The following is a 16,757-nucleotide window of genomic DNA, read 5'->3' on the forward strand; positions in this document are numbered from 1 at the left end:
CTTACAACATCATTTCAGTTTGACCTGCGCGTCTTTGGACAATGGGAGGAAAAGTTTACAAACAAAGGAGAGGAGGCAAGCTTAGTGCCTTAAAGCCTCTGAGCCAGGCACTCAGCTGCTGCACGGTCTGGGTCATTTTAGACCTCTGCTGCTTGAGGTTTGGACAAAGACTTGAGGGAGAGCTCATATATATCATGTGTCCCGACAACAGCTTCCTGTTAATGATGTTTCTATGATTCCATAACGCCTTGGTTACTCCCCCGCAGAGCCTCACACAGCAATCAATACATTAAAATGTTATCGCTTCAAAGCTCTGGAATGTTCTCCTTGAGGATCTGAGGGCCGTAGCTAATATTATAAAGCCTCTCTCTCTCTACACACACATATATACACACACACAGCATATCATATCATATTTTGGTCATTTATATTTTTTCTTAACTTCATTGTTTTATTTAATTATTATTGAATATGATTGTATTATGTTCTTATTAGTTGTATTGTTTCTTATCTTGTTTAAACACATTTTCTTTGTGTATTATTATTCATCGTATTTTTGTTATTGTTTGTTTTTAATGTTGTACTTTTTGATCCCATCCAACTTTTTAAATTCCCTTTTGTGTTCATTATAACCTGTTTTAAAACCTTTTACTGGTTTATCTTTATGTTCATTTGTCTTATGGTCTCCATGATTTATTAATTAATTAAACATTGATTGACAGGATTTTAACAGGAGGTTATTGGGCCTGGTGTGTGTTTAAAGAGCAAAGTATTGAAATGGCTTCAGACGGGAATCCAATTCTAGAAGCACAACAAAAATAATTCTTCCAGCCTAAAAATATCCATCCTGCCTCATCCGGCCTCAGCCGGGCCTGCGTTAGTGTGTGATGCACATCACCCAGGCTTTCTGCGTGGGACAGGAAATGGTCAGAGCCAGTGTCCCTCTGGTCAACAGAGCGGCGGCGACCCTGTGTGTGTCTACAGCTCCAAACCTCCCCGATGGTGTTTACACTCACGCACATCTGGAGCAATCAGAGAAACCACGACAAACACTCCACATCCTGCCGGGGAGGACGAGAGCGTGAAGAAGAGCGCGAGGCGAGTATGACCCTCTTACGTCTTCATCCAGGTTGGTCTGTTCCAGGTCCACCAGTTTAAATTGGACCCTCTTCAACACCTCCTCCAGGGACTCGCAGGTCTTGTAGTCCAGCTTCTCACCTGTAAACACGCAAGCCCAGACACAACACGCAATGTGATCCCAAGTCCAAACGAGGTTCAGAAAAGATCTTGTATATAAATGTGGGCTTACCTTTTAGGTCTAAGCATTCATTTCGCTGAGTCAAGTCTTTCAGTTCCTATAGAGAGAAAGAAGCTGCGTTAGTAAGAAGAAGAAAACAAAAAAAACCTTCAATTTCAATTTCAGTCAGGCATTTTCAGGAAGCAAACTTTGCTTCTCACACACTCCATCTTCCTCATCACAAAGCACGCTGATGGAATTGATAAGTGTGTGCAATAAAACAATCTCAGTATAAACTAAGATAAAAAAAACACTGCAGAAACACACCTTGGGTTTTGTGTGTGTGTGTGTGTGTGTGTGTGTGTGTGTGTGTGTGTGTGTGTGTGTGTGTGTGTGTGTGTGTGTGTGTCTGGGTGTGTTTGAATTCTTGCATCACTGCTAAAGTTTGCACAGAGAGTGCTGCGGTATAAACCATTTTGCAATGTTGTGTGAACAGTGAGTTCCAACGATAGCAGTTTAGATAAGCTCAGTGAAGAAGCCGGACGCACCGTGCTGTTCCTGAACGCACCATGACGCCTCACCTGGGATCCCCATCTGTGTGCCAGTGGACTTTCTACCCTCCACATACACACAGATAGGTGACAAATTAAAGGGAAGACCCACATAAAGTGTCTTAATACACAACAAGTCATCAAGCAGCTACACTGCACCTTGGCACAGAGCAACATGGATGAGAAGTTACACAATATCTATCACCTCTTTGGCAGAGGTAATAAATATTGTGTAACTTAAGCTGCTCAGCCCACACACACACACACACACACACACACACACACACACACACACACACACACACACACACACACACACACACACACACACACACACACACACACACACACACACACACACACACAGTGCTGTCCTCCAAACTATGTGTAACAAATCCCCCTCTCCTGTGCGCTGATCAGCCCATTCAGCATGAACTCCATAACCTCTGCCCTCATGCCACACACCACACGCACAGACACCTCGGTTGTCAGCGTGTGAGCCCAACTTACATACACACAGGTCGACACCAATTACATGGTCTCCTTCATCAACACACAGCTTCAAATTTGTTTGTGAAGAAGTATTAATTACTTTGAGATCCATGTTATTGAGTATAGATCATATAAGAAACATCACATTTAAAGGAGAAACACGGTAAGTGAGTGTGTGTGTGTGTGTGTGTGTGTGTGTTGGGGCAGGCATATTTGCTAAAGGCTTTGTGCTTTACTGTGCTGTACTGAAAGACTAAAGCATGCATTTTGGGGAGTGCGGTTCGTGTGAATCTTCCTTCCCTCTCCCCCTCCCTCTCTCTCCTCTATAGGTGCTTATCCTATACAGAGATGCACAGGGCTGCAGCCCATTCTGGTGGTCATTGATCGAGAGGCGGCGTAAACCCTCAATCGGGAACTGATCCATCACAGCACTGACGTACAGAGAGACACAAACTCAAACACACGCCTATTCACACATACGGCCGATGTATGCAGCTTCCAATTCACCTGAGCTGCATGCATTTTGAGGGTGGGAGGAAACCGAAGCTAAACCCACGGCGACACTGGGAAAGGCCTAAGTTGGCCCCCCGGTCGGATTTGAACCAAGGACCCTCGCTGGCCTCCGTGCCGCCCTGAGACTTAAGATGTTTATGTACTTGTGGCGATTGCGGCGAAAGCGCAAGTACAGTAGACTAAGAACGCCACCATGAGAGAGAAAGCACGGACTCGTTAGCTGCATGATGGGGGAAACCGCTTGTCCCGCTGGGGAACTGCAGCAATGAAGAAAAAAAAAGAAGAAAAAAAAGTGACACAAAGCTTCCAAGTGTCCAGGACCTCAGACTCCGGTGGGAGTTACATAGCAGCATGCATTCAACACGCAGCCGCTAAATGGCCGCCGTTATAATCACACGGACACACGAGCAACGGGCCAGAAATGTACATAACCTGTGGGGTCGCTGCCAAGCTGCCACGTATACGGCCAAGGACTTAATAAAGTAAGCATTTACACACACACACACACACAGAGTCTGACCGGCCTGTTTATGCGGCTGGGTTATTCCAAGGATGACTAAGCAGAAATGAGAGGGAGGGTGTGTGTGTGTGTGTGTGTGTGTGAGTAGAGGAGAAAAAGGCTGTGAGTGTGAGGAGGTATGGAGAGTGTGTTTTCATATACAGGGTGCTGGGCCGGTGCCAGCCTGGACCCTTTGTGAGAGCCGGGCCGTGTTTCTAAAGGAGTTCTAAAGTTGAACGGTTACGCAACAGGACGAGAACGTTTGTTTCTAATTCATTCCTGAATTCCCTCTGAAGAGTATTGACCTTTGGCTGTCCAGATTTTTGCAATTCTGTCTTTTTGATTGCTTCTGTCCCAACAGACTGCAGTTGTGTTTGATGCATTTTCCATATCTTGGGCTGAATGATTTGGTGTGAGAGCAGCAGGTTCTTGTTCTTATCCTTCTACCTGGCCGTCTTCCCTTCAGTGAGCTCACCGATGGAATCAATGATGTGCAAGAAGTCTTCTTCTGCTTCTGAGCAAGGAAACGAGAGCTGGATCAGCTCAGATTTGGAGCGGAGCCGCCCTCACGACCAATAACAGGAAGTTTTGTCATTTCAAACTTCCCTTGTGGTATATAGAGGGAAGAATGGATTGCGAGTTGCATGTGACGCAACTTTGCATCAGCAAATTATTGACACTCCTCACCGACTTTCAAAGAACAAACCAGTGAATGTACTGATTGTTCGGATCAGCACCAGAAGTCAAATTAACGTCACGCTGTGTTTTATGGGGTGCAGCAGCTAATGTCAATGTTGAAACGGCAAACATGTTTGCACGCTTTGCCCAAATGCACATAATGTGAACACTGCAGCGTCCAAAACTACAGATGTCCCATTGAGGTCACTTGTGGGATCCCTTCCTGGTAGGACCAAGCTTTTTGTACCTTTGCTGAAACAGGGGGGGGGGGATGTAGCCAGCAACGCAGGACACCTCTGCTTGGAGGGAAGACACAGGATGTCAACTATTTTGGTGGAATCGAACGCAACCACTTTGTTTTCTAAGTCGGTGCCTCTAGGTAGTGAGACAGGCTCCATGAAAGAGCCCTGACACACAGCAGAGAAAAGACGAGGCTTTAACTGAAAGCTGCATAACCACTGCGAGTGATAGAATGGGGGTGTGAGGGAGGGCAAAGGAGGGTGGGAGTGGGAATGTACCCAGACCAAATGTCTAAGTGCCGGCCGGAGCAGCACAGAGCGGAGCAGCAGCTTAACACACACCTGTGTTTTTCCACAAGAAGCTGCGATGTCAACCCAACTTCTCTCCTGCTTTCTTTCGCTGTAATGTTTGGGAGATTCCTGTCTCACGTTGCAAAAGTGATGTCGCTTGGTACGTCATCACTCGCACAAAGAGACTAATGCAGGTACAAACAAGCAGCACTGCAGTGGAGAGGCCCGGTGCAGTGTGTGCTGCAGCACTGAGCCACAGAACAAACAGGACGCAGAGCACACATGGAGCCCTGATACAAGGGAGAACACAGCCAACCAGTCCATCATGGGGGAGATGCAGCTTGGCGACAGGACACTCTCACACACATACAAGCACAGACACAGGAACACACACACTTTGGTTTACACAGCACTGAAGTTGTCAGGAGTTATCAGATCCCAAAAAAATTCTTCAGTCATGTGATGTGACCGCTATGTACCCTTTAAAACCCATGAACAAATGACATGTGACACACACACACACACACTTACAACTGAAAGTCTGGACTGCTTGTGGAACCTCATCTTGAGTTAGACCGACTACGATCTCTACTCAGTCAAATTTCCACCGTTCAATTTGTTTATCATTTACGGTAGGTTTGATCTTAAGGACGTGTTTGTTCTTCCCAATAGTCTTTCACTTCCTCCCTCCTGGCTCCTCATAGGTCCACAGGCATGGGGCTGTGGGGCCCTGTGATAGCTCTCCTCCTCCTATATACCATGACAATCGCCGTGGAGAGATACGCTCCACACAATAGAGCGCAGTACTTTCTGATATGTGTCATTTGCATGGATAGACGTTCTCCAGGGAGCAAGTTCAGGCAGTGTTTTGTCCCGGGCCGCTATCTGACCGTGTGTAAATGGCATTTTTCCCCATAGGGTGAAATGATTCTTATCAGCGGATACAGCAAGTACAAAAGAGTCAAAGTAAACAAGCTGGTGTAACTGTCAATATTACGCTGGTTACAGCCCTGCGTGTGTGTGTTGAGGCTCACCTGTATCTGTTTGATTAGTTTGGGTATGGGCTTACAGTTGAGCTTCTGACAGGTGTGTTTGTACACAGAGAGGATCTCATCCACCGTCGCATTCTGAGCTGGAAAACACAGAATTAACAAGGTTAGCATTGTTTTTTACAGCATTATCCCCCAGGACGTCTTAGTGCCTCTCCACGAGGACACACACACACACACACACACACACACACACACACACACACACACACACACACACACACACACACACACACACACACACACACACACACACACACACACACACACACACACACACACACACACACACACACACACACACTTGGGAAATGGTTTCTTTTCATGTGGCCTGTGTGTGTGTGTGTCTGCCGTGGGGACGCTCTCTAGACACAACACAGAGGACCAGAATTAACCCCTTAAATAACAAAACACCGCTGAAGTTAAAAAGCAAAACAAAGGTATTATTCTGTGTCTGCATACAGGGGGTCAGACGGCGTTGCTGCAGGGGGTTAAACTAAGTCAGGTGATGCCGGTCTGGTGCCAAGCCAAAGATGACGGGGGCACTCGAACAGGAGTGTGTGTGAGAGAGACAGAGAGAGAGAGAGAGCGAGAGACAGTGATGTGTATTGTGTTGTTTGCCTTCAGCTGTGGCGTAAGAGGTCAGAGAGTTTAAAGTCTGCAGATTTGAGCTCTGTGGTGGCTTCAGAAACATGTGCTCATGTGACGGCCGGGTATGTTTACGTGCAAAGTCAGCTTCACCCCAGCAACAGACCAAGACTACACGCCAATATCCCTTGATTTATTGAAGCGTACGATTACGGAGAAAAGACAAGTCTGCCATTATGTAACACGTCTCAGAGAGCCAGGCAATACCATTAATACTGTCTAGGTCACAATTTTCTCTGGACAGGTGATCAGAGTGTGTGTAAACAAAGTCGTGACGTGATCAAGGCATAACACAACAAGACAACAAACAAGAGGTGACATCAACAATTCAGGCTTTACAAACCTGTCAAATTATACTTAATCACACACACACACACACACACACACACACACAGTCAAAGAATGTCCACTGGTCAGCAATTGTGCCGCACAGACAGGACATGTACCTACAGTATGTATCGACTGTGAGCACAGTGCATCACTGGCATGTGCGCAAGGATTTCTGTGTGTGTGCGTGTGTGCTCTTCTCCCGAACACCAAATGGGAATCTGACTTTGTGCTGAGCTAAGCTGTTTGACTGCTTTCGCCAAGGTGAGATTTCGCTTCCATGTTCAATCTTCTCCACCTCAGTCTGCTCTTTGTCTCCCTCGGTGCTCCGCCCATTGTTCTGTACGGTGAAGAGACCGAACCGACTGGACTCAGGGGGCTTTAATATTATTACAAAACAATAATGACTAAAAGTAAGCTTAGAGAATGGTAAAGCCTAACATCAGACAGCTAGTTTGCCTTTCAGACCAGTCAGTCTGAAAGGCAAACTAGTGGCTTCACCTACCGGCAGCAACATTAACTTTATCGCTGCTGTAAATCTGGATGGTTGAACTTGTGTATGTGTGTGTGTTTGTGTGAGTATGTGTGTATGTATAGATCCAGTCACACAAGTATGACCGCAACACATCTTATACTTGTTTTCATTCAGACTCAGACCAAACAGCCACCAGAGAGGAAATCAGTCTGCTCTTTGAACCTGCAGCCAGCCAGCCACACACACGCGTACACACACACACAAAACCCAAACCCTGGTATGAGGAGGCCGTAGAGGCTGGGGCAGTGAAAGAGGAACACATCTGGCAGACGTACAAATTGTCCCTAACCCTGATAACCTGGACATATGAATGAATGAATGAATAGGAAATGACATGAATTATGATTTAAGTTAGTTGAAAACAAATTTGGTCCGGTCAACTTAGGACCAGAGTGTGTGCTACTCTGACCACTGTATAAAAGCGCACACACACATTTGTACATTACAGTACGTGTGTGTGTGTTACACTGAACACTGTGTCCTTGGGAAAGCATTTTGGGCAGAGTCCCAGCGGAGTAACAGAGTGTGTAAACAGCTCCCGAGGGGTGTTGGGATTGGGGTTGGGGGCGGTGGGCGGGGCCATCGCTCACTGCACAGTTGTGGAAATGAAGCACATTAGTGTGTGAGAGAGACAAAGAATGAGCGCGGCGGCAAACCATGAGTCTGCTGAATAATAATTTATCACTAACGCACTCGACTGCTTAGGGAGCTGGGGGAGGGAGCTTGGGGTGAATACATAAACAATAATAAAATGCGTATGCGAGAGTGGAAAAACAGGAGGAGTGAGAGGAACGGTAAGAAACAGCCAGATGCTCTGTGTTAATAGGACTCAGAGCCCAGAGCTTCTGGGCCCTGCAGAACCATAAAGTGCTGAGCTACAGCTGCTGTCGCCATTCTGCTCGCTCTGTCTATGTTTTATTGCACTCGCTCCCAACCTGCATGTATGAGCGAGCTCGCTGAGGCGCTGCACAGCGGGCGGCGGGGGTGTTCATAAAAGCTGCAGTATGCTTTGTCTGTTTGGAGTTGGGAGATCAACGTGGACAGCAACTGCGTTTATGCCTTATCTGAATGCCTGCACTTGGTAGAGGGTGGGCTGAAGATTTTGCCATCATAAAGAGGGGAGGCGGCGGTGTGCGTGTGTGTGTGTGTGTGTGTGTGTGTGTGTCAATGCAATTAGTCATATACAGTAAACTGTGACCTTGGATTTTAGGAAATCCTACACAATTATTAACGGAGACATGATTGGAGAGAACGGCACACACTTTCACTTTTCACCTTGGAGTGCAGACACACTCTGATTGTTTACATGCAAAAAAACGTTTAACTTCAGAGTGAACTCGCTGGTGGCAGATTAGTAAAGTCTGATCAGCCAAGCCAAGGAGTCAAACCTCTTCCTCTTCACAAGCCAGACAATTAGCAGGTCAAACCGCTCCTGACTGAGATCCTCTGTGCCTGTACCTGTTTTGGAGGCTCTCGCATTCAAACAAAACCACACCAGCTAAAATCTACAGCCCACGATGAGTCACCATTAACGACTTGTTAAATATTTTAATTGGTCCACGCTGAGTGAGCAAAAGTTCACAGCGGCACAATCGTCACGTGACGTGTTGCACCATCCTAAATTGGCCTGACCGTCCTTTCAAAAAGACAAAACCTGTGTGACTGCTCTTCATGTTACACTGATGGTGGGAAGCATTTCAGGCGTGGAGAGCAGACGGAGACAAAGAGTGGAATGAACGTGTCGATGGCTGCTCTGACTCAGTGAATCTGCTTCACGACACAAACAAGCAACACGCTCCCCTTTTTCGGCTTCTCGTTGCCGTTGGCTGGCCTCTGCCGAGCAACAGCACGGACACACGCGCACACACAGTAAACCACTTACTGCTGCCATAGCTGAGCTTGCGCGCTTCATAAAAAAAGGAGCGACAACAGAACCCAGCGTGCTGACTCAAGTCAACAAAGGTAAATTAAACTGAGGATTTTATGGCTGTGAACGGTGGTGCGTTCCTCACCATTATCCTGCTGATACAGCTTTGAGCTTTAGTGGGGCAAACATTTTGGATAGTCAGTCAGTAGTGCAATTATACGATCAAGGGTGCACATATTTCACTTTGCTTTGGGGTGGAGGGGGATTTAGTGTGAATGACTAACGTGAATGAACCTGAATTTCCAGCCCAATCTTAACACCAATTATCAGTTTCTTCTGCAGTCTGTGGAAGGTGAAACATTTCCAATATCAGCTTTCTGTTAAGAAATCACTGACCTACCCGCTCAGTGCATATTTCTCTATTAACAAGGACACACTCAACCACTCTTTAAAATCACAACAACTACCCGATGATGCTTAAACACACACATGTAGTGAGGCTGTTTGTGTGCAGGTAGAGAGTGGGATGTCGTTCTCTTGTGAAGCAGCAATCTGCCCTCTCCAGTTAATCGGCTCAGGGTGGGAAAACAAGCTCTGCTCCTGCCAAACATCAATGTGAATACAATTCATTTTATTAAAATCGCGGCGGAGGGAGGGAGACAATGATGAAACCAGAATGACACAGAGCGACAGGGAAATGCACTTAGCATGCAAGACCGCCCCGCCTCTTTCCTTCGCAAATAAGCATTGAGCGTGGAAACACCTGCATATCGCTTACATGCAGCCCTGAACATGACCTTTGCACAAACTGTGCCAACATACAAACAATATCAGGTCATCGCACAACAGCTCACAAACTCCAAGCAACTCTAGCTCCTGCTGGAAGAACATCAAGATCATATATGGGTCATCAAATTTTTAATCAGTTAAAATCGTCAATCAAATCTAGATGGCCAATACCAAACCAGGAAATCAGTTTGGAGAAATCCTCTGGCACCCTCTGACATTCTACACGAGCGTCAATATTTCAATGGCATACTTCACTCTGACAGCATGTCTGTGGTACGTCTGTGCTACCCAGCTGGCTGGATTAGTATCTCGAGGAGAGGAAAAAGGCAACGAGGGAATATTCCTGCCATAAATTATAAATCAATTAAGGTGAGGAGAGCTGGCAGTGCTAAAACAAGTACAGGCACATTTGTGTAGGGGAGAGAGGGAGCAGCTATGGTGGAGCCTTCCAAAGAAAAACAGAAAGCACATTTACTTAAGCTTTGCATTAAACGCAAGCAGATGTCAAAACCTGCCAATTCCTTAAGCTTCCACTGTAATGGAGCGATAAGGCACCAGGTGAGGTCAAGGTTAGAAGTCAAAAATTAACAGGGCGGTTTACTTTAAGTACAGGACTTGATACTCAAGTATGAACATTCAAATACAGCAGCATCATCAGCTCCACCACATGCAACAGCATGTGTTAACCTATACATATTATTAAAACATTTGCTTTCTGCTCACTTTTCCTGTTCTAAACCTTCTCAGACATGTCATCTAAAATTGTATTTCATATATCTATTAGGAACACTTGGGCAGCGATTGCAGTGAGCTGTGGAGGAGCAGGCTGAACTCGCTGACTCAGCGAAAAGGGAAACTTGGCCAATGTGTGGACAATCGACGAGGTTTCAGCTTGGAAAAGGTGGCGATTACTCAACTTGTTCGGAGCCTTTGATTAGATTTCTGTGCTTCCTTCTTACCAAATAACAGCGTTTCATTGCAGAGAGGCGAGCAGAAGCTGAGCGTATTTGTTCCTGAAGAAAATTCCTGTGTGAAAGTTTTGATTATAACTGAAGGCGTAAGAGCACAGGATGATCAAGCAATACCTAAGCATTACATCATGCCCATCAATTAGCCTGTGGCATCACGCAGAGCTGTCACAAATATTATTATGATCTTATCTGACGGTGGACTGATTTAACCCTCTGTCACTGGTGTTTGGACTCATTCATCTTGTAATACTGAGCTCTTACAGTCACTCAGCATGAAACCAAATATGCTGTTTTTCAGGATAAGCTCAGCATGCCAAACTTGCAAAACAAAACAAAACAAACAAAACTTCTGCATAAATATATATATATATATATATATATATATATATATATATACATTTTAGAATGCAAGATCAGAATCAAGCAAGGACTCAAAGATTTTGACAAGCACACACACAAAAAAACTGTTTTGGTATTTGGTAAATCAGGCCTTTCCTCATAATGTTAGAGAGTGTTAGTGAGTCCATCACCAGAACACTGCCTTAAAGCTACAGATCGCCACCTTCAACAGTTATTGATGGCTCGTCTCTACGTGCAGGGACTACTGACTGGCATACGTGTGTTTAGCACAATGTTGAGCTGATTGCTCCCAGAAGATTAAACTGCAGAACACATTTACTATGACACACAATGTTGGCACTTGATTACTGAAACAATGAATATCTCAGTGACTCAGTTATCCCAAAAATCATTAAATATTGTAAAGCGAATCACTTCAAAAGGGAAATACCAAAGCAGCTGAAAATAAAGGGCTCGCCTTTTCCTTTGTAGCCGCTCAACATCATCACACTGATGCAATGGAAGCCTCTACCACCACCCACAAAAAAGGTCAGAGCAGTGTGGTCCACAGTCGTCACAGTGAGTGTGGGCTTTAGTGCCAGCAGACCACTGTGTGCTTATGAAGCTCTGTGGGATCTGTAAAAGCATTCTGTTCAAGTGTGAAAATGACAGAACATGGACCTTACATACAAGCCAAGTGCTGACATCATTTTAGACCATTCTCAACCCTCGTCTTCTGCCACATCAAAGCTCCAATTTTATACAACAGATAATCAAACTGACAAAGCCGTTTGCATCACACGCCCAAGGATACGCGTGCTCCTAAGGTAAACATCTTTAGAAAACGTTCAATGAGATGTCTGACCCAGTTTTTGTAAATGTCTGCCTTACTCCTCCCTATTCTTGCTAACATCTACATCACTCAATTCTTTGTGTAGTTGACAGGGAAAATACACTGGCAACAGGTACTGAGCCTCCTTGACTCAAACAAGCAAAGACGTGTGTTTGCGTGTGTGCAGACTACCAGACAAAACCCCTGGCAGAGAATGAGGGAGACGGAAAGTTAGGAAGCCTTGCTGAAAAAACAGAACACCAATAAGACATGAATGTGTACTATAACTTACATAGTATGTAAACATTTGTCTGGATGTACAGTTTATGTTCTGATTTCACTGGAGAGTGATACTGTAAACTGTAGTGTGTGTACCAAGAGATAAACACCTTCCACATCATCACAACACATCTGGATAGTAAGGTTTTAATTAAACCTAGTCCACACTACAAGATTTAGATTTCAACTCTTACTGGGTGTTGAAAATGCTTGAGAGTGAGACAGTGCTCACACAAGCACGCACTAACAGATTCCATTCTTAAGACTACCAGGGTCGAGACTCTCAAAGCTGCAAATCTCACAGAATCAGATCAAACCCAGATTACTGTGACTTTGAAGTCTCTGGAAAGTTAAAGTCACCTTGAATTGATTATTTATACATCACTGATTAAGCTAAAACGAGCATAATGGAAGGTAACAACCAAGAAACCAGTGTTAACGGGTTTCAGGGCGGAAATGAGATGGTAAATGATTCCATCAGCTGTGTAAGATAGGTGCTTAAATTCAGCAGAATGAACACGGAGCAACACGTGGAGGACAGATGTCCAACCAGCAGTGTTTTAAGAGTGTAATCCAGAGTGTTTCACAAGAGTTTCACAGCAATGCCGGTTTGCGTTCTAGTAGTGCCACATTCAGCCTGCTCATGCGTTCCTACGGACACAATTGGCCATGTTGGAAGCCGCCTTGACCGCGTCGTCTATCTAGTCCCTTCAGCCTGAAACTTCATTTATACAATAAAGGCAATGGCTTTTTCATACGTCATGCAAGGACTTCAACCAGACTGAAATTGGCACAAATCGAAGGATGCCAACTCCGAGTAACCAGACTTCAGCTATTCGGCAATTGGTCGTTCCAATGGAGTGGGAGTAGAAAATACACCTACATTCGTGTGTACAGTGATGTATAAAATAACATGGCCGGCCTTCAGGCAGACTTCCAGAGATTCCAGAGTGTGTGTTTGTATTGGGGATGGAACACAGAACTGTTGCCAGCTCCTACTTAGTGTATAAGTGCTAGTGTTGAAAATAGCCCCCTCTCCTAGTCTCCAGGCCCGTTCTTTGCCATTTCACACCACTGTGCTGTGGACGCGGACGGCGGCGTCATTCACACATGACAGCTGGCAGCCTGGCTGATTAGAGGCGGGGCAGAGCGCGGAGGCTGTGGCTCTCCTACATGCTTCTGCCAGGCTGGATAACCAGACAGGGATAAGAGAAAAGGGTCCAAACATTCAGGGGGGAAGCTGCCCTCTGCGCCGAAGAGATGAGCGAGAACTCCATTAATATAACATGCATCACACAGTAAATCGACTCCTTGAGGGCTCAATAAAGGGGACGTCTCTGCAGGAATGTGATTATGCACAAACCCACTAATCTATTAGCAGCAGCATGCAGGTCAATAATAACAGACAGCACTCAGGGTGGACTAAGGGACAACCAGGGAAATAGAGACATCTTCAAACTCCCAACACCACACCAAAACACAAGCACTTTATTGAGGTCGGCTATTACCTACTGAGTATTCAAATACTTGTTAGCTTTATCGCTTTAATCACTGTATGATCAGCATTTAAAGTGCTGAGTGTTTATGAGTTATAATTAGAGCAGCTGTAGAATACTTGGAAAAGTCGTTCTGCATGAATCTTTAAAATCATATTCTTGGCCACATCGCACAGACACACACTCCTATATCTCACACACACACACACACACACACAGACACACAAACTATATGATGTTAATAAAATCTTTCTGGAGAACAATCAGGTCTGTGTGTAAGACACAGCACTGCCAGAGCAGATGGGAGTGACATGAGCAAATAACAGATGTATGCTCTATTTTTACATGTTGGTACATTTGGTGCCGAGTGTACTGTATGGAGTGTAGGCTACTGTTCGTCACTGCCAGCCTCCACAGAAATGATGAGAGTGAGCATGGGTGGGGGCGAGTGTGGAATTCCTGTTTGACAAGGAAAGAAGGGCTGTACAGAGTGAGACCATCGTGGACGGGATGAGAAATCAACCACCAGCGTTTTGCCGGAACATAAAGGACCCTGATGAATCCACGCAACACCATCTGTCCTCCTAAAAGCTCCTCTACATAAAGTTATATAGTTTAGTTAGATTTAATTAGTGTTTGTTCATTGTTGCCTAAGACATTTTACTACAAGACATCTCCATTTTTAATCCTATACTGCTATCCAATAATAACTTCCTGGTGCCTTCTGACGTCCGTTCTCTGCTTGCGAGATGTCTCCACATAATGTGAAAGTACTTGAGAGGAAAACATGTCTCCTCATCTTTTCGGTCTGCTAGCCGAGAGCATAGAAACGTCATAATCTTTGCTTATCAGTCGGTTACTTGGTCCACAGCCACGACACACAACATCTCATGGCTCACTGAGTCTCTAAGAATCCAGTGCCAAGTGGGCCTGGGGTCTGCTCAGACTGCTGCATGGTAGACAAAGCATTTAGCTGCTTACAGGCTATATGTAATGGTGCCGAAATACTGGCAGTAGTATTGTACTAGCATTCATACACTAAACTCTGCTAAAATGAAGTTTCCTCATGACAGTTGTAACGTTCTGCTTTAACTTTCCTGCGGTAACATGTCATGACTAGAACATTATACTCTCAACACGACACCGTTATTCACCATGGCTACAGCAAAAAAAACAAAAAAAAGTTGCATAATGAGTTATAATAACAATCTATTCTGGAGAACTTGCACTGACTGATAGTCTCTCTCACACACCCACTGATAAGCTTGTACAAATAAATGAAGTAGTGCCTGGCGGCAGTCTAATCCGGTGGCTGTGCATGGACACGGTTAGCTCATGTGAGACTGAGCAGCACGTACAGAACTGACTAGCGCCAAGGAGAAGAAGAAGAAGAGAGAGCGAGCAAGAGAGCACTTTCAACTTTATTTCTATAGCTCAATACCACATACAATGTGTCAAAGGGCTTTACAGACCCACAACATCAGTAAATTCCCGACCCTTGGAAGACGAGGGAAAAACTCTTGAGAAAACCTTAATGTATAAGGACAAAAGGAAGAAACCTCAAGAGAGTCAATTCCCAGTGAGATTACCCCTCCAAGAACAGCCGGGTGTGCACTAGGAACTTCCGTTGGGATTATACAATAGAACTATAAAGCATGCAAAGCAGTAAAACATACAGTTATTAAGTAGGAAGTAATATACAAGACACAAGTTGAGAGAAAAAGAGAGAGAGATGGTTCCAAGTTCCTTGAAGGTAACTCCTGGTTAACGGCTCATTCCACAAAAGTAATTTAAACAGTAATTTGTCACTTGGCAAACATATAGGAAGTATGTAGTAAATATGGCCTTCTGCTTGTACGGCGATGACTCAGACTGTGTGCACATATCCAGGTACAAAGTGGCGGCGGCAGCAGCAGCAGCTCTAGGCTTTGTCCTGGTTCAGGCCTGCTCCACCGTCGTGCTTCTGACAGGAGCGATTAGAAAGAGACAAGGAGAACCTGATACCAGAGGCTCAGATAAAATGTCTGCTGAGTGTGGAGCTATTGTGACACCTCTTAGAAGTCGCCGAACGGCCTGGAGTGCAAGAATTCAGACCCGTTTCATTTCCCGGAGTTTGCCTCGGCCATTGAAAACACGCACGGACGCGCACATCCGCGGGACAGACAACAGAAGCAGATATCCAGATGAGGTTAACTTAGTACGTCGGTGACATGGCAGACGGAGAACGTTCAGCCGGTTTCAACAAGAGAGGCCAGGCTTCACGTCTTCCCTACTTGTTTGGCGAGTTGAATTGCATTAATAGGGCTCATTTTTGTGCAGCCGTGACAGGAAGTTACACAAGTCCCACTGGATACATTTGTTAGAAATTGTTGAAAGTAATCGGGCAGACTCGCCTAGACTGAAAGTGGGGGACTTCAACATGCTCATCCATCACAAACGCTTGGATATATTCGTACTAGTAGCAGACAGAAACATCACAAAGTCTCCACAAACTAAAGGGCAAAAGCAATTCATTTAATAAATGAACATCTGACAGCTAATCCAAGGAACAGAGCCACAGAATCTAGTAGCACCTCTAAAAGTAACCACAGTCATATCTTTGTCTACTTCTATGTGCGAGGCGCAATCAGTTAACCTTTGGAGCTCAAATAAACTACAGGCTCAATAAATAATCTGTGTACACTCCTTCATCCAGACGCAGTAGTAATTCCTGTTCTGTGTGTTACATAATGTACCTTGATGCTGCTGACTCTCTAAATACATTCAGTGTTCAATATACTGCACGACCTCCCTGCCTGACACCGTTTCCTGCGCAGACAACTGGTCAAGCATGTGTGTATTTTACAAAGTCCTGCGTCTGTGTTCTGTAGTATTAACAACTAGAGCTCGCAACCACTGGTTAAGGAAACAGACGACGCACAGGAAAACAAAGAAACAACAAGATGGAGGAAATGGGGACTAGCGCTGACAAAGTCCACACAGCAAAAAGCAAATGTCTGACAAACATCCAGCAAAACGCAAACATCAACACGGGGCCAAATGGGACATTGTTTTATCGTGAACAGGTTGTGATTGTTGAAACGTGTTGCATTAAAAGCAACTTGATTTTCTTTTCATTAATAAAG

The 16,757-nt window shown here is 45.0% G+C and overlaps 1 protein-coding gene across 1 annotated transcript in view; it reads right to left on the bottom strand.

The window, feature by feature from the left end:
* Positions 1 to 16,757, bottom strand: part of ppp1r37 (protein phosphatase 1, regulatory subunit 37) — a 30,466-nt gene that overhangs the window by 9,633 nt on the left and 4,076 nt on the right. Inside the window, exons 2-4 of the mRNA XM_076141264.1 lie at positions 5,535 to 5,632; positions 1,310 to 1,355; positions 1,118 to 1,218 (exon numbers count right to left, since the gene is read on the bottom strand). Coding sequence (XP_075997379.1) covers positions 1,118 to 1,218; positions 1,310 to 1,355; positions 5,535 to 5,632 — 245 coding nt within the window. The remainder of the gene's footprint in view (positions 1 to 1,117; positions 1,219 to 1,309; positions 1,356 to 5,534; positions 5,633 to 16,757) is intronic.

Source organism: Genypterus blacodes, unplaced genomic scaffold (genome assembly GCF_046128005.1).
Source record: "Genypterus blacodes isolate CSIRO-AG114 ecotype Tasmania unplaced genomic scaffold, CSIRO-AGI_Gbla_v1 ptg000003l_1, whole genome shotgun sequence".
NCBI lineage: Eukaryota > Metazoa > Chordata > Actinopteri > Ophidiiformes > Ophidiidae > Genypterus > Genypterus blacodes.